At 54.9% G+C, this 21,822-nt stretch overlaps 1 protein-coding gene across 2 annotated transcripts in view; it reads right to left on the reverse strand.

Moving 5' to 3' along the window:
• LOC123350251 (deleted in malignant brain tumors 1 protein-like) overlaps nucleotides 1-13,713 on the reverse strand; it is a 30,734-nt gene extending 17,021 nt beyond the window's left edge. The window contains exons 1-2 of one of the 2 annotated variants that reach the window (XM_044988741.1): nucleotides 11,898-13,445; nucleotides 2,544-2,570 (exon numbers count right to left, since the gene is read on the reverse strand). In XM_044988741.1, coding sequence (XP_044844676.1) covers nucleotides 2,544-2,570; nucleotides 11,898-12,018 — 148 coding nt within the window. In that variant the 5' untranslated portion in view covers nucleotides 12,019-13,445. Of the gene's footprint in view, nucleotides 1-2,543; nucleotides 2,571-11,897 lie in introns of both variants that reach the window. The other variant, XR_006573735.1, reaches the window with a different exon arrangement.
• Nucleotides 13,714-21,822: the final 8,109 nt, after the last annotated feature.

Here is a 21,822-nt window from a genome sequence, read left to right on the forward strand (position 1 = left end):
ACGTGACCTGGGGCTTTGTGGTTACGCATAAATCTGCAGGGAGAGCAGCCTCCGCTGAGCCCCAGCCCCACTCCCTGCAAACGCAATAAACACTCAAGGAGATTCTTGTGCATCTGATCACAAGCGATGCTGATCAATGTGTTGCCTACCGCTAATGGGTGTGACTGGCCTCCTCCCACAGCCACTGCATGTCAAGGGCTCAGTCCCCTCCACTGACATGCTGCCACTTCGGGGTCGGACAGGGCAGCTGAGAGTCAGGGCTCAGAAATATGGTGACTGTGCATGACAGGAAGTAGGGGGAAATGTTCATCCAGTTAGAGCTTTGGGGGGCGTTACAGGTTCAGGGCTAATTATCTGTGGTGCAAATTGTCCAGCATGGTTGAGCTATTAGCCCAACTCTTGACAAAGTGACCTGGGTTTCTAGTCCCCAGGAGCAGCTGCAAGCTCTGTTTGACACCAAGTCCCACAGCTGGGATCCATGCTTACCCTGCGCCCCATTGTGCCAGAAGGGTGTGGGATTGGGGGATCAGAGCGGGGAGAGGGCCTCTCACTGTGCCCCACACACCACCCTCTGCAGCGCGTGCTCCCTAGCTCAGCTCTGGGGAATTGTGAGCATCACGGACTGTGAGGAGAGAGCCCCATACCCTGCAGCACAGACCTTTTATCAGCCAGCAGGAGGACTGGGGTCAGCCCAGACTGCTAGGGGAGAGCAGCCCCTACTGTGTTCCCAACCTGCTCCTTTCACTCCAGGCCCATCGTGCTGCGCTGTGGCACGGGAACTCAGACTGGGAACCAGAGGCTGCGCTGAAAGCTTCCTAATCCAGTCCCTTCATCATCCACCTTGACATGAGAGATGAGGTTTACCTGAGCTCTCAACACCAGCATTTTCCACCTGGTCACACTTATCGTCTCCCCCAGGCCTAGGCCTGCATTCGGAGAGGGCAGCACCTGTCCCTGTGCAGTTTACCTCATCTCATCTAGTCAGTTCCCTGTCCAAACTGAGACCCAGGTGGGGCTGAAAACGCCGTCCCACAGCCGAGCTACCTGCACATGACTCTGGCCTCAGTTAAACCCCAGCTGTCATCACACATGGTTCCCCACAGCTGGTTGTGAAGCACCTCGACTCTCCCAGCGCAGCGACTCGGGCCGTTCACCAGTCGGAGCTGAGTTAGTTCTGGGATGCCTGAGTCTGCAAACACCCCATGGGGATAAACACTCAGGGATGGGCTACAGGAAAGGAATATAGTTTGTTCTGGCTCCCATTCAGTCCCAGTGTGGGAGACTGGCTGGCTTAGGGGGGCTGAGACTAGGACACTGGTGGGTTCCCCTGTGGAGGTCACCAGCTCTGATCCAGCCCCAGAGCTGGGGGAATGGCTGACTCATGGGATAAAGAATGGGACACAGGGTCTTTCCCCCGAGGGGACACTGGCTCCAGTACAGTCTGTGTGAGGGGGATGAGCTGACACAGTATATTGGGGGAAGGAAACCTGGGGCTTTTCCCCGGAAGGCACCAGTTCCTGTTTGGCCCCAGCTGAAGGAGGGGCAGCGGCTGACATGGGGGGAACAGGCACTGGGCTTTCTGGGGCCCTGGGTCCAAGCTGGTAGTGAGTGGAAGTGGCAGCCACTGCAGCTCTCTGATACCCAAAATGTGAAATGAGCTGCTGGGGTTAATTCCCCTCCATGACAGGACAGGTGTGTGCAGGCCAGGCCAGCCCTCAGTCTGAGCGGCTCCCAGCCAAGGGGCAAAGGGCAAAACTGGTCAGGAGACCGAACTGCCCTTTGCCCCTGCCTGGGCTCCCTCCCCGTCTGCGCCCCAATGACCCTGCCTGACCAGAGCCAACAGCAGCAGCCTCACAGGGCTGTAGTTCTGCTCCCCGAAAGCCTCCACTGGCCCTGACTGGGGCTGACTCGGCTCCTCTACATTCCACAGAGTCCAGACAGACAGGGCCGGCCCCGTGCTGAATTCAGCATCCTCCTGTGGTGACAGCACCACGGCAGCCCAGCTCCTGGCACCCCACCCACACCTCCCGCAGGCCCCAGCTGGTGTCACGGTGCCCCTGGGCAAAGGTCAGGGCCATGCGCTAGTTGCAGCTAGAGGTGAGCTGAAATGGGTCTAGCAATAGCCAAAGGCAAAAATATCTGTTGGGGCAGATCATACCCCAGACTGAAGTGGCCCAGCCAGGAACTGACAGAGCCCAAATGTCGCTCAGACTTGCTGAGCAAGGGTGAGCCTTTGAGATGCTGGGTGGCCTGGGTATTTGTACTGGGGCCTGAAAGCCAGGATGCCCTGCGCTCTACCTTGTTAACAATTCACTGGTGGGGAAACCGAGGCACATAGCAAGGAAGTGATAGGCTGAGACCATAGGTGAGTTTGGTGGAGGCAGGACTTGAACCGAGGCCTCCAGTTCTATATTTGCACCACTAAATTCAATAATCTTATCTCTGCCCTTCCCCACCTCAATTTATGAGATTGCTGCACACTGCAGCATGTACCCCCTACACACAGACAGACCCCCCCACCCTCTGCCTATGTTCATATTTACCTGCCATGGAGAATCCTGTCACGGAAGCTGAAAGAAAGCAAAGAGATGAGGTAAGTCTCTGTCCCCCTGGCTGGACGTTTCAGGGATCTCCAAACACTGGCTGATATAAGCAGTGGCCTGAGTGAGCTCTCCCCTGCCTCAGCTGCACGTCATATTTCACTGACTCTAGCTCCTGACTCCCAGAGGGTGGATTGCCTGCACGGACAGGAGAGCCCCTGCTGTTAGCACTGGTAGCATCTATACGGAAGCGCTACAGCTACCGAGTTGCCACTGTAATGTTTCAAGTGTGGATGAGCCCTAAGTAGCTGGCAAAAGAGAAGACCCGGTGAGCGACATCAGAACCAGTGACACTGCACCAGCCCTTCCAAACCGAGCCACCTGCACCTCCGAAGGACCCCCACACCCTGCTCCCCTCCAGCCTGGCTTCCCCCTGACCTGGAGTGTGACAGCCCCACATGCTTTGTAATGGAGTACTAAACTGCATTATACTGCTCAGCCACTAGGTGGTGATGTGTGTAAAATATCTTTTTTAAAGCTAACCTCAGCCATGCCTGGCAGAGCTTTAAAGGACCCTGATGTGTAAAAGCAAAGTCTGTGACCAGTCCATGTCTGGTACAGAAGAACACGACAGTGTCTGGAGTAAACAAAGAACAAAAACAGAAGGAACAAAGCTGCAAAGTTTGCAGGATCCTGTCACCAGGCCACTCTTCAGTGTCCCAGAGAACTTCAGCTTTCACAAACTTCATCATGGACACACTGGAAACAACATTTCACATTGCTGCCAAGATTCACAAAGAAACTGGAGAGCTTTAGTGTCGGCTATGGGAAGCCGACAGAGCATATCTTTAAATCCTTTCACGTTACTGAAGACAGTCACAAAGGTGACTATGAAAGGGGTCTGGCTATGTTTGATGCATACTTTATATCTCAGAGAAACACGGCTTATGGAAGAGCTTGTTTTCACCAGAGAACTCAAAAACCCGGGGAAAGTTTTGAATGTTTTATAAAAGCTCTACATAGATAGGCTAAAAACTGTGATTTTGGGAATGCAAAGCTTGAAAATATCACAGACAAGCTGGTTACTGGGCTAACAGATAAAATCCTTTCCCAGCAGCTACAACTGAAGAGAGATTTAACTCTAGCCCCAGCTGTTCAAATAGCAAACCAGTCTGAATTAGTCAAACAACAGAACCAAAAGCAGGAGCAACTTGAAAAACGTGAAACCAGCTTAGGCAATGTCTACCGTAGCACTTGCTGCAGTATAACTTATGTTGCTCAGTGGTCTGAAAAAGCCCCCCATCCCACCCCACCCGAGCGATGTAAGTTACAGCGACCTAAGCACCGGTGTGGACAGCGCTATGTGGGCAGAAGAAGCTCTCCCACCGATGTAGCTACTGCCGCTCACGGGGCTGGAGTAGTTAAGCCGACTGGAGAGCTCTCCCGTCAGTGGTTACATTAGAGAGCTTACAGCAGCACCACTGCATCGCTGCAGCTCCACTGCTATAAACTGTCTAGTGTAGCTGTAGCAGATATTTGCGTGGTAAGTCCCCTGAGGCCAGGAGATAGAACACCCAGACTAGGAGGGACAAATCCCGGCCTACGTGCACAAAGAAAATGCCCTAGCCCAAGAGATGATCATGTCCAGCCAGAGGCACACGGTGTAATATTTGCATGAAATATGGACATTTTGCAGCTGTTTGCAGCACCAAAATAGTTATGGAGCTGACTCAGATTACAGACAATCAAGAGCCGTTGTTTCTGGGATCCATCACTTGTGATGACATAGAGCCTGGCTGAAGAATGAAACTGAATATTCATGGCAAGACAATTGACTAGCAAATTGACTCAGGAGCTGATGTCTCAGGCATCTCAGAAAGGACTAACAATCCCCTTCAACCCCTCCCAGAGCTGAAGTCACTTGACACAGCTGTGACTAGCCCTGGAGATATTCCGAACTGCATGGGCCAGTTCACCACAGAAACAACTTACTAAGACAAAAGCTTTGCATTCAGAGTGCATGTGATCAAAGAACCACAGACCAACAACCTTCTCAGCCTCAGTATGGCAGCTGGAATGGGCTTAGTGAGAAAGGTGGAAGAACTCGCTGGAGGATTTGATGATATAACACAACGTCAGCCTGTGGAACTCTTTGCCAGGGGATGTTGTAAAGGCCCAAACTATAATAGGATTCAAAAATTAACTAGAGAAGTTCATGGAGGATAGGTCCATCAATGACTATTAGCCAGGATGGGCAGGGATGCAACTGCTCTGAGGGTCCTTAGCCTCTTTTTGCCAGGAGCTTGGAGGAGATGACAGGAGATGGATCACTTGATGATTCCCTGTTCTGTTCATTCCCTCTGAAGCATCTAAGAACATAAGAACATAAGAAAGGCCGTACCAGGTCAGACCAAAGGTCCATCTAGCCCAGTATCTGTCTACCGACAGTGGCCAATGCCAGGTGCACCAGAGGGAGTGAACCTAACAGGCAATGATCAAGTGATCTCTCTCCTGCCATCCATCTCCATCCTCTGACGAACAGAGGCTAGGGACACCATTCTTACCCATCCTGGCTAATAGCCATTTATGGACTTAGCCACCATGAATTTAGCCAGTCCCCTTTTAAACATTGTTATAGTCCTAGCCTTCACAACCTCCTCAGGTAAGGAGTTCCACAAGTTGACTGTGCGCTGCGTGAAGAAGAACTTCCTTTTATTTGTTTTAAACCTGCTGCCTATTAATTTCATTTGGTGACCCCTAGTTCTTGTATTATGGGAATAAGTAAATAACTTTTCCTTATCCACTTTCTCAACATCACTCATGATTTTATATACCTCTATCATGTCCCCCCTTAGTTTTCTCTTTTCCAAACTGAAGAGTCCTAGCCTCTTTAATCTTTCCTCATATGGGACCCTCTCTAAACCCCTAATCATTTTAGTTGCTCTTTTCTGAACCTTTTCTAGTGCTAGAATATTTTTTTTGAGGTGAGGAGACCACATCTGTACACAGTATTCGAGATGTGGGCGTACCATGGATTTATATAAGGGCAATAATATATTCTCAGTCTTATTCTCTATCCCCTTTTTAATGATTCCTAACATCCTGTTTGCTTTTTTGACCGCCTCTGCACACTGCGTGGACATCTTCAGAGAACTATCCACAATAACTCCAAGATCTTTTTCCTGACTCGTTGTAGCTAAATTAGCCCCCATCATGTTGTATGTATAGTTGGGGTTATTTTTTCCAATGTGCATTACTTTACATTTATCCACATTAAATTTCATTTGCCATTTTGTTGCCCAATCACTTAGTTTTGTGAGATCTTTTTGAAGTTCTTCACAATCTGCTTTGGTTCTTAACTATCTTGAGTAGTTTAGTATCATCTGCAAACTTTGCCACCTCACTGTTTACCCCTTTCTCCAGATCATTTATGAATAAATTGAATAGGATTGGTCCCAGGACTGACCCTTGGGGAACACCACTAGTTACCCCTCTCCATTCTGAGAATTTACCATTAATTCCTACCCTTTGTTCCCTGTCCTTTAACCAGTTCTCAATCCATGAAAGGACCTTTCCTTTTATCCCATGACAGCTTAATTTACGTAAGAGCCTTTGGTGAGGGACCTTGTCAAAGGCTTTCTGGAAATCTAAGTACACTATGTCCACCGGATCCCCCTTGTCCACATGTTTGTTGACCCCTTCAAAGAACTCTAATAGATTAGTAAGACACGATTTCCCTTTACAGAAACCATGTTGACTATTGCTCAAGAGTTTATGTTTTTCTATGTGTCTGACAATTTTATTCTTTACTATTGTTTCAACTAATTTGCCCGGTACCGACGTTAGACTTACCGGTCTGTAATTGCCGGGATCACCCCTAGAGCCCTTTTTAAATACTGGCGTTACATTAGCTAACTTCCAGTCATTGGGTACCGAAGCCGATTTAAAGGACAGGTTACAAACCTTAGTTAATAGTTCCGCAACTTCACATTTGAGTTCTTTCAGAACTCTTGGGTGAATGCCATCTGGTCCTGGTGACTTGTTAATGTTGAGTTTATCAATTAATTCCAAAACCTCCTCTAGTGATACTTCAATCTGTGACAGTTCCTCAGATTTGTCACCTACAAAAGCCAGCTCAGGTTTGGGAATCTCCCTAACATCCTCAGCCATGAAGACTGAAGCAAAGAATCCATTTAGTTTCTCCGCAATGACTTTATCGTCTTTAAGCGCTCCTTTTGTATTTTCATTGTCAAGGGGCTCCACTGGTTGTTTAGCAGGCTTCCTGCTTCTGATGTACTTAAAAAACATTTTGTTATTACCTCTGGAGTTTTTGGCTAGCCGTTCTTCAAACTCCTCTTTGGCTTTTCTTATTACACTCTTGCACTTAAGTTGGCAGTGTTTGTGCTCCTTTCTATTTGCCTCACTAGGATTTGACTTCCACTTTTTAAAGGAAGTCTTTTTATCTCTCACTGCTTCTTTTACATGGTAGTTAAGCCACGGTGGCTCTTTTTTAGTTCTTTTACTGTTTTTCTTAATTTGGGGTATACATTGAAGTTGGGCCTCTATTATGGTGTCTTTAAAAAGGGCCCACGCAACTTGCAGGGATTTCACTTTAGTCACTGTACCTTTTAACTTTTGTCTAACTAACCCCCTCATTTTTGTATAGTTCCCCCTTTTGAAATTAAAGGCCACAGTGTTGGGCAGTTGAGATGTTCTTCCCACCACAGGGATGTTGAATGCTATTGTATTATGGTCACTATTTCCAAGCGGTCCTGCTATAGTTACCTCTTGGACCAGCTCCTGTGCTCCACTCAAGATTAAATCTAGAGTCGCCTCTCCCCGTGTGGGTTCCCGTACCAGCTGCTCCATGAAGCAGTCATTTAAAGTATCAAGAAATTTTATCTCTGCATTTCGTCCTGAAGTGAAATGTTCCCAGTCAATATGGGGATAATTGAAATCCCCCACTATTATTGGGTTCTTAATTTTGATAGCCTCTCTAATTTCCCTTAGCATTTCATCATCACTATTACTGTCCTGGTCAGGTGGTCGATAATAGATCCCTACTGTTATATTTTTACTAGAGCATGAAATTTCTATCCATAGAGACTCTATGGAACCTGTGGATTCGCTTAAGATTTTTACTTCATTTGAATCTACACTTTCTTTAACATATAGTGCCACTCCTCCCCCTGCACGGCCTGTCCTGTCCTTCCGATATATTTTGTACCCCGGAATGATTGTGTCCCATTGATTGCTCTCAGTCCACCAGGTTTCTGTGATGCCTATTATATATATATCCTCCTTTATCACAAGGCACTCTAGTTCACCCATCTTATTATTTAGACTTCTGGCATTTGTGTACAAGCACTTTAAAAACTTGTCCCTGTTTTTTAGCCTGCCTTTTTCTGATGTGCCAGATTCTTTTTTATGTGACTGTTTATCATCTGATCCGGCCCTTACATTATACTTCTCATTCCTCTGCTCCTGACTATAACCTGGAGATTCTCTATCATCAGACTCTCCCCTAAGAGAAGTCTGTGACCGATCCACACGCTCCTCTGCAGCAGTCGGCTTTCCCCCATCTCCTAGTTTAAAAACTGATCTACAACCTTTTTAATGTTTAGTGCCAGCAGTCTGGTTCCACTTTGGTTTAGGTGGAGCCCATCTCTCCTGTATAGGCCCCTCCCATCCCAGAAGTTTCCCCAGTTCCTAATGAACGTGAACCCCTCCTCTCTACACCGTTGTCTCATCCACGCATTGAGACTCTGAAGCTCTGCCTGCCTACCTGGCCCTGCGTGTGGAACTGGGAGCATTTCTGAAAATGCCACCATAGGGGTCCTGGATTTCATTCTCTTCCCTAGCAGCCTAAATTTGGCTTCCAGGACATCTCTCCTACCCTTCCCTATGTCATTGGTACCTACATGTACCACGACCACCGGCTCCTCCCCAGCACTACACATAAGTCTGTCTAGATGCCTCGAGAGATCCGCAACCTTCGCACCAGGCAGGCAAGTCACCATACGGTTCTCCCGGTCATCACAGACCCAGCTATCTACATTTCTAATAATCGAATCTCCCATTACTAACACCTGCCTTTTCCTAGAAACTGGAGTTCCCTCCCCCGGAGAGGCAACCTCAGTGCGAGAGGCAACCCCAGCACCATCTGGAAGGAGGGTCCCAACTATGGGAAGGTTTCCCTCTGCTCCCATCGACTGCTCTACTTCCCTGGGCCCTTCTTCCTCCTCAACAGCACAGGAGCTGTCTAAACGGAGGTGGGACAATTCTACAGTGTCCCGGAAAGCCTCATCAACATACCTCTCTGACTCTCTCAGCTCCTCCAGTTCCGCCACCCTGGCCTCCAAAGCCCGTACATGGTCTCTGAGGGCCAGGAGATCCTTGCACCGACCGCACACATACGCCACCCGCCCACAGGGCAGGTAATCATACATGCGACAGTCAGTGCAATAAACTGGATAGCCCCCACTCTGCTGCTGGGCTTCTGCCTGCATTGTCTCCTAGTTAGTGAAAGGGTGGTTTACGGAAAGTAGTTTTGGAAGACATTGGAAGACACTGGCATTGGAAGACAGGATACTGGGTTAGAGGGACCATTGCTCTGATCCAGTATGGCTGGTCTTACGTTCTTATGATATTGGGCTTTTGAAAAAGAAGGTTCTGGGGTGAGGATAAAGAAGGTGTTTGGAGGAGGCCATGGGGAAGTAGCCCAGGGAGTTGTAGTTGTCATGCAGCTGTTACAGGAGGCACTATAGACAGCTGCAATCCACAGGGCCCTGGGCTGGAACCCGGAGTGGAGGGCAGGCCTGGGTTCCCCCCAAACCTCCCAACTCCTGATCAGACACAGGAGGAGTTGACCTGGACAGTGGGTTCCACCAGAGGAGAATATCTCTGAGGCAAGCAAATCCTCCAATAAGCGCAGGACCCACAAAGGTAGAGGAGGAACTTTGTCACAACTGGTGTTAGCAGTGGGAGGTTTGGGGGGAACCCTGGCCCGCCCTCTACTCCAGGTTCCAGCCCAGGGCCCTGTGGATTGCAGCTGTCTAGAGTGCCTCCTGTACAAGCTGCATGACAGCTACAACTCCCTGGGCTACTTCCTCATGGCCTCCTCCAAACACCTTCTTTATCCTCACCACAGGACCTTCCTCCTGGTGTCTGATAACGCTTGTACTCCTCAGTCCTCCAGCAGCACACCTTCACCCTCTCACTCTCAGCTCCTTGCACCTCTTGCTCCCAGCTCCTCACATGCACACCACAAACTGAAGTGAGCTCCTTTTTAAACCCAGGTGCCCTGATTAGCCTGCCTTGATTGGCTGCAGGTGTTCTAATCAGCCTGGCTGCCTTAACTGGTTCTAGCAGGGTCCTGATTACTCTAGTGCAGCCCCTGCTCTGGTCACTCAGGGAACAGAAAACTACTCATCCAGTGACCAGTATATTTGCCCTCTACAAGACTCCTGTACCCCACTGTCCTGGGTCTGTCACAGTACACATACAAACCAACACACTTTCAGCAGAAACAGTCTCTTCTCTGGGGTGCTGTAATTTGGCTCTTCGGTTTGCTAGCGCCAGAAGGGGGTGTGATGTCCCATCCACTGGGTTATGGTTTTCCTTGACGTTCTACACAAATTATTGCATCAGTGTCCAGACCTCCTCCCATTTTTTTTCTTTTTGTTCTAGCAGAGAGGTCTCAAACTCCCGCCTGTGGGCCATATGCTGCCCAAGAACCTCCCTACTGCGGAATGGGGAGGAAAGACTCAGGCAGCCAGGCTGCTGGCAATGTTCACTACAGGTGCTATAGCTCCCATTGGCTGGAGGAGAGGGACAGAGATACCACCATTAGTTGCCGGGCAGAGTCAGCCATGGAGGCAGCATCACTTTTTTCCACAATGAATATAAACAGGTCAAAATACCAAACACAACTATCTGATGCACACCTTGCTGCAATCCCTGAAGGTTTCAACTGCTCAGTCACTGAGGCCAAACATCAACAAACTGACAGAACTGTACCATTGCCAGGTGTTTGGCAAAGACTAAAAACTCGGAGGAGTACTTTTGGCACCTTAGAGACTAACACATTTATTTGAACATAAGCTTTTGTGGGTTTTAGCTTGTGTATGTGTGTGTGTGTGGTGTGGGGGGTGGGTAGGCAGTTACACTGTGTTAATTCCCCCTGCTCGCCCACGGTTTCTTTTTTTACCATGGTGACCATAGTCCTCTCTCAGACAGGATGTTAACTCAAATTAGGAAAATTCAATTCACACCCGCAGCATCCGCACATGGCAGTCAGAGTGCAGCTCTTTTGTGTGCTCTGCAATTCACACCCCCACAGCTGGCTCTGGGCAGAGTGAATCCTTCCAAAAATAGGGGAAATAGGCTTTGAAAATAGAACCACTGGAATTCAGACAAGAAACCAGGATTGTGGGTGAGCTAATAATTGGTTTGGATTTCACTGAGGCTAATAAGTATGTAATGAATCAGTGTAATTCTAGTGAATGAATTCTTCACCAGACTCGGGGTCCCAGCAGTGCTGCTCTCAGATCATGGGAAACTTTCTCAGTGATGAGCTCTTCTTTCACAGTCCAGCGACAGAGCCATCATCTCTATATTGGGGCTTACAAAGTGGATTGCTGGCCCTCTGGAAATGCTGGTGGGTGCTGAGAGGGAGCTGAGATTTGTAATATTAACTTGACTTTGTCCTCCAAGCTCCATCAGTGTTGGCCTGAGTCTGAGACGGGCTGTGTCTGGGGACAGCACATTTCATGGCTGACTGTGAGCCCAGTGGCTGTCTCTGATTGTGTGTTGTACAGCACCAAGCACAGCGGCAGTGCTGAGGGGCACTGGGCTGGGAGTGATGATACCAGGGCTCTGTTCCCAACAGCTGCTATCACAGCCCCTCTCTGTGCCCCTATTGCCCCTCTCTATCCTCTCCATTTAGACTGAGCTCTTGGGGGCAGAGTCTGCCTGTCGCCCTGCCAGTGCAGAGCCCAGCACCACAGGGCCCTGAGCTCGGCCTACAGTGCTGCCGTAACATGAATTCTTGTGTTTGCATAATGAATAATAGTTAATATTTAATAATTTAACAATATTTGATATATTTAATAGTTAATAATAATAGTTAAGAAATGGAGCCTCAAACACTGAACAAACATGGTAAGAGCAGGACAGGAATTAGGTCATTCAGGGAATCCTGTGTGCAGGTCTGGCCACCTACATGCAAGACAGATGGACTGAGAGGGGACCAGGTGCAGAGAAGGGCTGCTAGGGTGGTTGAGGGATGGAGGCTGGAGAATCACAGGTTGCCCCCAGGGCTATTCAAAGCCAGAGCAAAGGGAAAAGGCCACTCACCCCAAAGCCAGGCCAGGAGGATGGGGATCTTTGTGTTCCCGGCTTCAGTGCAGGCAGACGAGCTCCTGCCAAGGGGGTGCCCAGCTGGGAGCAGGAGGCACCCGGGAAACCCCATGTTCATAGCACAGTCCTTGTGGGGCAGCGTGGCCAGGGGTTAGGGCAGGCGACTGTCCTTCTGAGAGAGGCAGGCTGAGCTCCGTGTGATGGTCACAGGCTGGGAGACTGGGGAGATGGGGCAGGCACCCAAGGAGACAGGGGGTGTGACAGGCCTCTCACTGCAGAGACCCCTCCCTCTTCACCACCCTGCAGCGACCCAGAGGGTGTGTGCGACTAAGCCCACAGAGGAGAAGTGACCCTTGTGCCCTGCACTGTGGTTTTATTTATATCATTGGATTGTGAAATATGTGTTCCTGGAACATGCTGAGCAAACAAACCCCTCTTGGCACAGCTGGTTCTGGGACACATGGGGCGTAGGGGCTGTTCCTGGAGCTGGTTCACAGGGAGTCAGCAGAACTGATCCACGGAGGCCTGGTGGACACAGGGCAGGTGCACTTGTTGGACTGAGCGTGCGAGCATGAGCCCATGCAGTTAAAGCGACGCTGAGGGCCATGTGGATGCCCTTACTCCAGTTGAACGAGGCTGAGGCTTGGTCTGGTCGACACGTAAAGCTTAGGTTCACCCAGCTTGGAAGGATGGATTAACTAAGCAATGGCAAAGCCCCTTCCATTGCTGTAGAATCTGCATCATGACACCACAGCGGCGTAGCTGCAGCACTGATCTGTGCCACTACTGCAGTTGTGGTGTAGACACAGCACTTGTCTGCCCAGAGAAGGGGCATCACTGCACTGGCCTCTCCCCGTGAGGACACCCCCGTGTACCTAGAGCAGGTCCATTCGCACCTGAGATTATGCCCAAGCCACGTTCCCATGTTATCATCTCCACAAATCCTGAAAGGATGCTGCCTCCTTGCAGATCAAGCATTATGTGGCTCAGTCTCTGGCTAGCTCCTGAAGGCTCGGGGTGGTTCCTGACTGATCAGTAGTAATCTGGCCTTGCAGGCTTCCCCAGAGCAATCATCACTTGCTTCTCCACTTCAGTGCAGCTCTGATTTTGGTGTTGCTGAGCCAGAGGGCTGGGGCGAGTTCCACGCACACTTCCAGGAATGTAGCCTTGTGCATCCAAAAGTTCTGCAGCCACAGCTCGTTATCCTATACCTGCATAAGAATGTGATCCCACCAGCCAGTGCTTCTTTCTCAGGTCCAGAACCAGTGCTCCACTGTCTGCAACTGCTCCGTGACTGCCAACGATAAACGTGAATTGTTTCTTTCCATGACGCATGGCAAGCCAGTCTGCAAGGAATTGTCATATTCCGCATGGCTCTGGAAATACTGCAGGATCAGGCATGTTGCGCTCACAATGCTCATCACAACAGTGCAGATCTGTGCAGGATCCAGTCTTCTCACAGAGATGGCAGATGTGCAGGCTTGTGGGGCTTTTGAAAAGAGGTGCGAAACATTATGGGATGCAGATAAAAATATGGGATGGAGAAAACTGAATCATGGGACATTGAAATTATGTTTCCAGTCACCTCTGTGTGACTTATTTGTCCCCATGAGACATTGAAGACCCTTCCCAAAACACCTTGTGCTAGATGGTGGCAAGTTGCACAGTGAGTGCACTGCTCTGTGTATCGATGCAAGTACTCCTAGTGAGGATGCACATCGATGACACAAGGAGTGTAGTATGGATATGCAAAAGCGATTTAATTACTGTGGCAACTGTACACTGAGGTAACTTAGGTTGACTTAATTTTCTAATGTAGACTTCTCCTCTTTCTTCTTTCTCCAGCCTGGCCAGTTCTAGCTTTGCAGTTGTTCCGCTGGCAGTCATATTCATGCTTTACTGTTTCTATTTCCCTTGCCCGAAATAAGCAAACAGAAAACACCAAACTGTAACCTCGCTTTGAGTGTTCCCAGCCACCGCACTTGAGACTCACTTCAAATTGCTCTACCAGTGCTTAAAGTGTAAACCTCATTCAAAATAACAAGCTGTGCATAACCCCTAGTTTGCCGCACCATTGTGATATCCCGGGGAACAATCCAGGCTGGTGGGGGGCTGTGTCACCCCGGCCCTGCAGCCTGGTGTGCCCTTTACAATTCCTTGTTGCTGTAGCCTCCAGTCTGGACTGCTCACAAACAGCCCCCAACACACAAGTTGTTCCCAGCTATGTCTGTGTGGGCTGCAGCCAGCCAGCCATGCCTTGGCTCCTATCAGCATTAAAGATTACCACAGGGTGACCCCCTCTACACTCCCAGTCCCAGATTTCCCCCCAGAAATGTGTCCTGTACTGCCCAGCCAGTGCAAGTATATTGAATCCGTTATTCCTTTAAGGGAATAATATGCACACAACTTGTTACCGCAAATGGAGTTACTCAGATGCTTCAACTTGAACCCACTGGATTAGATAAAAAATAAAACAAGTTTATTAACTACTGTGACAAACCCAGGCCAGTGGGGTACAGGAGTCTGGTCCTATTAGTATCCAGGAAGTGGGCGGGCGAAGCCCGCCCACTGCTAAAGGACCTCCCCCCAGCCTAAGGAGAGGATCCACAGGTCCGGGACACTAACTAAGTACGTGGGACAACCAATGAAAAAAACAGGAGCGGGAGTGAGGTCATAGGGCTAAACGAAGGGAACCGGATGGGGACACCGAGCAGAGAACCCCGGACAACGCCCACTGCTCCTCGAAGGCGTCAAGGGAGCCAGTGGACGCCGCCCAGAGGAACTCCGCCCGGATGCGTGAACGGACGGAGGAGCGGAAATAGGCCCCACAGTCGCAGGAAATCCCATCGGGCAACCTCCTCTCTCTGGTTTTATAGATGGCCAGTTTGGCCAGGACTAAGAGGAGGTTGACAAGGAGATCCCGCGACTTCGTGGGGCCACGGATAGGGAGTGCATAGATAAACAGGTGAGGGGAAAAGTGCAACCAAAAACGCAACAGGAGATCCAAGAGGAGCCGGAACAGGGGCTGCAACCTGGCGCACTCTAAAGAAACATGCGCCAGGGTCTCCTTCACGCCGCAAAAGGGGCAGGTGTTGGGGACAGGGGTAAACCGCGCCAAGTACACGCCCGTGCTCACGGCCCCATGAAGGAGCCGCCAACAGACATCCCCGGCGGGCCTCGGGACTAGGGCAGAATACAGGCTGGCCCACCGGGGCTCCTCACCCTCGAGAGGTGGCAGGAGGTCCCGCCATTTCGTATCGGGGCGGGACGCGAGGGTGAGGTAGTGAAGCACGTGGAGCACGAGCGTGTACAGATGTTTTCTTGGCGCGGTCTGGAACAAAACCGGCTGCAGATCGGGCAGCCGGCTTGCAGTGAAAGGGCGAGGGGGGTGATTGGGGCCACGGGGCAGGGGCCCGATAAAAAGATCCACAGGGCCCGGGGTGGAACGTGGGCGGGGCGTGCCCTCTCGCAGGACCCGGTCGAGGTAAACCCGAGCAGCGGGCAGTAAAGCGGCCTTCACCTCCTGAAGTACGCGCCGGGGGGTACGAGGGCTGGAGAGCCCCATGCGCTGAGCGAGCGTCAGGGGATCCAGCCAGTCTCCCCAGTCGTAGTCCATGAGGTCTCCGACCCTGGTGACTCCTGCCAAGACCAGCCTCTGGCGCACCGCGGGGGACTCCGCCACCTGCACACAGAGCTGGGGGTTGTGTAGCAGGGGCTCCGCAAGGAGATCGACCCCCACGGTGGCCGCCACGGACCTGGTCGTTGAAAAGAGCTTCCAGGTCCGGAGGAGGTCTTGGTAGAAGACCGGCAGCCCAGAGAGGTCTCGCGGAAGACCTCTCGGATGGAGAGAAAAGAGCTGCCGGTCGTATCGGAGCCCTCGGAAGCGGCGGAGGAAGGTGTGTGCCAATACGCTCCATGCCGGACTACCCACACCGTACAGGAGCCTCTGCAGGGCCTGGAGGCGGAAGACGTGGACCTGAGTGCGCAGGCACTTCAGGCCCTGCCCCCCCTCCTCCAGGGGCAGGTGGAGGACCCCTGCAGAGACCCAGTGCGTTCCTGGCCAGAAGAACTCCAGAACCGCCGTCCGGAGGTTGGCCAGGAAATCCGGGGCCGGGACCAGGGTGTTGAGCCGGTACCAGAGCATGGACAGGACTAATTGATTCAGCACCAGCGCCCTCCCTCGAAGAGAGAGGCACCGGAGTAGTCCTGTCCATTCCCGGAGCCGCGCCCTCACCCCGCCCTCTAAACCATGCCAGTTCTCCGGTGGAGACGGATGCGTGGCAGAAAGGTAAACGCCGAGATAGAGCAGCGGATGGCCTGAAGCGCGGGTGGGAGGGAGCTCGCCTGCCACCCGTCCCCGACCACCAGGCCAGAGCTCTTGACCCAGTTGACCCGGGCGGAGGAGGCCGCCGAATAAGTGGCCTGGCAAGCCTCCACCCGCGCCAAGTCGCCCGGGTCCTGGACCACGAGGAGCACATCGTCGGCGTACGCCGACAGGACCAGCCGCAGCTCCGGCTCCCGGAGCACCAACCCCGTCAACCTCCGACGGAGGAGACAGAGGAAGGGCTCGATCGCCAGAGCGTACAGCTGACCCGAGAGGGGACACCCCTGCCGTACTCCTCGCCCGAAGCTGACCGGTTCGGTCAGGGTCCAGTTGAGCCTGACCAGACACTCCGCGGAAGCGTACAGCACCTGGAGAAAACCCACAAACTGGGACCCGAAGCCAAACGCTTGCAGAGTGCCCAGGAGATACCCATGGTCCACCCTGTCGAACGCCTTCTCCTGATCCAGGGACAAGAGGGCGAACGACAGACCATCCCTACACCCTAACTCCAGAAGGTCCCGGACCAGATACAAGTTATCAAAGATCGTGCGGCCCGGGACGGTGTAGGTCTGGTCCGGGTGGACCACGTCCGCCAGCACGGACCCTAGCCGAATCGAAATGGCCTTCGCAACGATTTTGTAGTCCGTGCTGAGGAGCGAGATGGGACGCCAATTCCGTAAATCGCGGAGGTCCCCCCTCTTCGGCAATAAGGCGAGCACGGCTCGCCTGCACGAAAGAGGGAGGACCCCGCTCCGCAAAGACTCGGCCCAGACGGTGACTAGGTCTGGGCCGAGGACGTCCCAGAACACGCGGTAGAACTCCACGGTCAGCCCGTCCATGCCTGGAGATTTATTGGTGGGCATGCGACGGAGGGCTTCCGAGAACTCGGCCAGAGTGAGAGGCAGCTCTAGCCGGTCCCGGTCGCCCGCGCTGACCGTCGGGAGTCCGTTCCAGAGCACTTTGCAAGTGTTAGGATCGGTCGGATCCGGGGAGAAAAGAGCCACGTAGAAGGCCCTGGCCCTCCCGCAGATCTCCGCCGGATCCATGAGGGGGGTGCCGTCCTCCGCCAGGAGGCAGGTGACGTGCTTTTTGGCCCCCCTCCTTTTCTCCAGGGCATAGAAGAAGCGGGAGCCGCGATCCATCTCCCGAAGGAGGCGGATGCGGGATCGAACAAAGGCACCCCGGGCTCGATGATCCTCGAGGGCCCGGAGCTCCTCCCGCTTCTCCCGGCACGCTCCGCAGAGGGATGGATCCTCGGGGCTGGCGGCCAGATGCCTCTCCAGCTTCAAAACCTCCCGTTCCAACTGCTCTATCGCCGCATCCCTCCGTCGGCTGGCGCCCCGGGTGTAGTCGCGGCAGAAGAGCCGGGCGCGCACCTTCCCCAGGTCCCACCATCGCCGCGCCGAGGGAAAGGCGCGTCTCTGCCCTCGCCAGGCCAGCCAGAACTCCCGGAAGGACGCCACGAAGCCCACGTCCTCCAGCAAACTATTATTAAAATGCCAGTAGGCCGGCCCCGGCCTCTCCGCGCAGAGAGAGGCCGTTACGGTGGCAAGGTGGTGATCAGAAAAGGGGGCCGGCCGAACGCTGGAGGAGTGGGCTCGTGAAAGGTGGAAACGTGACAGATAAATGCGGTCCAGGAGTGGCGCGACCGATGGGCCTCCACCCGGACGAAGGTGAAAGTCGAGACGTCGTCCGGGTGGTGGTCGCGCCAGACGTCCACCAGGGAGTGGCGTTCGATGATCTCCCAGAGGACGTCCGCTGCGGCTGGGCACTGCTCGGTCCCCGAGCGGTCCCGTTCCTCGAGGGTGGTGTTAAAGTCCCCGCCCAGGACCAGGCACTCACGAGGATCCAGGGAGCCGAGGAAGGCGGACGCCTGCCGATAAAAACGCAACCTCTCCGGGCCCGATGTCGGGGCATAGACGTTGACGAGATTAACCACAAGCCCCTCCATGCGGACCCAGAGGTGCAGCAGGCGGCCCGGCACAGCCTCGGCGACCCCCAGCACCTCGGGCCGTAGGTCGGGGGAGAACAGGGTCGCCACTCCCGCCGAGCGAACCGAGAGGTGGCTAAAGTAGACCCTGTCCCCCCACTCCAGCCGCCAGCTAGCTTCAGCGGCCGGATCCGTATGGGTCTCCTGCAGGAAAACCACAGAGTACCCTCCGTCCCGAAGGAAGGAGAGCACCTGGCTCCTGCGGAGACCCATCCTACAGCCCCGGGCGTTCAAAGTGGCAAAGATGATCATCGCCATGAGGAGTGTTGGGGGGGATCCTCGCCGGCAGACACGCCCACGGCCTCCGTCGGGCCGCGCAGCAATCCATGACCAAACCCGTGGGTGAGTAGAGAGTCACGGAAGAAGCAGACCCGCCGGTAGGCCGCGGCGGCCTGCTTCCCGGTCCCCTTACCCTCCCCCATGAGGGCCTTTGCGGCCTGGAGGATTAGACGGAAATCCCCCCACCGCTGGAGCGCAAGATGGACTTTGTTACGGGAGCCACGGACGTCCTCAAGGAACTCCCGCAGCTCCTCCCTCAGCGCATGGGGGGGCGGGGTAACGGATCGAGAACCGTCCCCCAGCGGGGCCCCCGTCACAGCCCCGTGGCCCACCGAGGCGGGCAGGCAGGGGGCAGACCCTCGACGTGGCGTCCGATGGGCCGATGCCACGCGGCCCGCCCCGCTCCCCAGTTCAACAGGGGGCGGCGGAAGGAGAGCAGCAGCCCCTGATGGGTCAGAGCAGGGAAAAACAACTAAGGCCGCACCCTGGGGAGTATCCCCAGGGGCAGCAGTGGCATCACGGGAGGTGGAGGGGACAAGAGTAGGGCCAGGGGTCGGTTGGCCCACACCCAAGAGGGACACCCCCTGGGAATCGGGTCCGGGTAGCGGGGCACCGACCGTCGCCTCAATGGGCTCGGCAGCCGTCAGTGAGGTGCCACCTGCAGCCGGGCTGATGGAAGACCCCAGGGGACCCTCGGAGGCGGGAGCAGAAGCACCAGTCAGGAGTAGGGAACCCGGGGACAGGGGGACCGTAGTGAGGTTGCTCAGATCGAGGCCCGTTTGCAAAGGGTCGTCCTCCCCCTGTGTAACTGGGGTCAGACCCAGGGCCTCGATCTCCTCATAGATGGAGGGGAGATCGCCGTCCGCCACCCCGGGGCCCTCCCTGCCAGCACCCGAAGCGATGCCCACCTCAGCGCTCGCAGGGGGTGCGGATGGCAAGCGGGCAAGAGGGGCTCCCTTGGGGGCGTTCTCGGGAAGGGACCCCGGAGGAGGGGCAGCGTCACTGTCCGGTGCTGCCACGTCGCGCCCAGCCAGCACCACAAAACGGGCGTCGTCAGGGGGCAAAGCGGAAGGCTCGTCATCAGAGACCCCCTTCCTGCTCTTCTGGGGGGCCTCCGAATCCGAAAGATGTAATGGGACCGGAGCTTTCCGCTTGCCCCGCTTCCCCTGCACTAAGGACCAGCCCTCCATGGCATCATCCGGGGGCTGGCTAACAGGGGTCAGGTCTGGGGGCAAGGGCAGCGGCTTAGGGACTCGGGGAGGCAACGGAGGGGCAACAGGAACGAGGGAGGAGTCTCCCTGGGGCGGGCCCTCTCCCACGCCCGGCGTTATCTCCGCCGCACCCTCCTCCACAGCGGTGGACTGAGAAGGAGGAGGGGCAGCTTCAGGTGCTGGGCAGCTAGGGGCACTGGCGGTGACGGGGCCGGCGCCATACCGGGGCTCGGGGGTCCCGGACGCTCCTCCGTGCCGGGCCAAGGGGCAGTCCCTCCGGACGTGCCCCATCGCCCGGCAGAGGTAGCACCGGGCCTCCCCCGTTGAATAATGCACCCGGTAGCGGGCTCCCTGGTAGGGGACCACAAAGGACCCCTCGAGCGCCTCTCCGTCACGTGCCGCCGGCGGCAGTTGAAGCTGCACTTGCCGGCGGAACGAGAGGACGTGACGGAGGGCGGGGTCCTTGCAGCCCAACGGGAGAGGGCTGATGACAGAAATAGGGCGCCCCAGGGCAGAAAGGGCGGGCAGCAAGGCGGCATTGGGCAGGAAGGGAGGGACGGAGGTCAGGACCAAGCGGACCCCCAGGTCTTCCAAGGGCTCCAGGGGCACAAACACGCCCCCCACTGCCAGACCCGTCTCTACCGCTTCCTGGGCGGCGGCCTCCGACGCCAGGAAGAAGACCACCTTCCCGTACATTTTGGAGGCCGCCACAATGGCCGTGGGCCCCACTACCCTCGCCAACGCCCTCACATAGGTTTCGACGTGGGGCGAGGCGGGCACCAGGAGGCAACGGACGCCGTGCTTCCTAGTCAAGGTGGGAAAGGGGCCCCGGCCGCTAGAGATGGTAGTGGAAGCGGCAGGCGGAGCAGTAGCGGCAGGCGGGGGGGCCGCCGCCACCTGGGCATATGCCCTGGGGGCCGGGGGAGGGACACCTGCGGAGCTGGTAGAGGGAACAGCGGGGAGGGATGCCGCGGCTGGTAGCGGGACCACGGCAGCGGGGGTAGTCCCCGCCATGGAGGGCCTGGTCTTTATAGCTGGGCCCTTACCCTTCTTCCCACCCCGACCTTTCCGACCGGCTGGGGGGGCTCCCTCCGAATCGGAAGGGGCGAAGGATGTGGCAGCAGCGGACGTCTCCCCGATACTCGCCGTTGCCGGTGCCCCAGCGGGGGCAGTGGCAGGTAAACCGGCAGCGGCGGTCGAGGTAGAGGCTTGGGGATCGGACACGGGGGTTTCGGGAGGAGGGGCGGTGGGAGCATCGCGAGGGGTCTCCCCCGCCGCGTCCCCCGCCATAACGAGAGCGGAAAGGGGGACAAACAGCGAGGGGAGGGGAGGGAAAGGAGGCGACCACCCCTCCCCGCTAGGCTGCAGGCAGGGGAGGAGGGTGCCAGAAAGGGAAGGCTAAAGGGGCGTGGGGAGCAAGCAAGGACCCAGGGGCGGGAGGGTGGCAGGCCACCGACCCAGAGGGGAATTCCGGCTCCTCTAGTTGCACTAGGGGATCAGGGGGGCTAACAGCATGGGGGGGGGTGCAGTGAACAAGGGCAAACTCAAATGGGGGAAGGGCACAAGCGCATGGGAGGGGGCATGGGCGCACGAGGGGAGGGGCCAATCAGGGCTAGGGGATCACAGGGCCGGGTGGGGAAAAAGTCAAACTAGGAACAGGGCAGTGGGACCACGGGGCTAGCTGCAGGGCTGGGGCAGGACAGTCAGGGCCACAGAGGAAATGGGTGGGGCAGACAAATGTGGCAAAGGAGAGGGGGCCAGGCCAAGGGGGTGGGGGTGGGGGGTGCGCCCACGGGCACTTGTGCAAAAAGTCAATGCAGCTGGCTGCTGCTGCAGGCCCAAATGGTGGAGGTGGGCGTGGCAAGCCAGGTGAGCAGCTCAGTCCCAGAGGCAGGAGAATGAGGCAGATGGAAAAACGCCAGCGGGGGTGGTGGAGGGGGCAACGACGGTGGTGGGGGTGAAGGGGGACACAGATGGACCGGGGGCAGGCTCCACGCCACACCCCCAGTGTCCCAACAGACAGAGTCCAAGCCCCCACGACAAGAGCACAGTCCAAAAAATACTCAGTCCTTAGGTGCCCCCTCCACGGTGGCCTTCAGAGTCTCTACGAGGTCCTCC

Source organism: Mauremys mutica, chromosome 15 (genome assembly GCF_020497125.1).
Source record: "Mauremys mutica isolate MM-2020 ecotype Southern chromosome 15, ASM2049712v1, whole genome shotgun sequence".
NCBI lineage: Eukaryota > Metazoa > Chordata > Testudines > Geoemydidae > Mauremys > Mauremys mutica.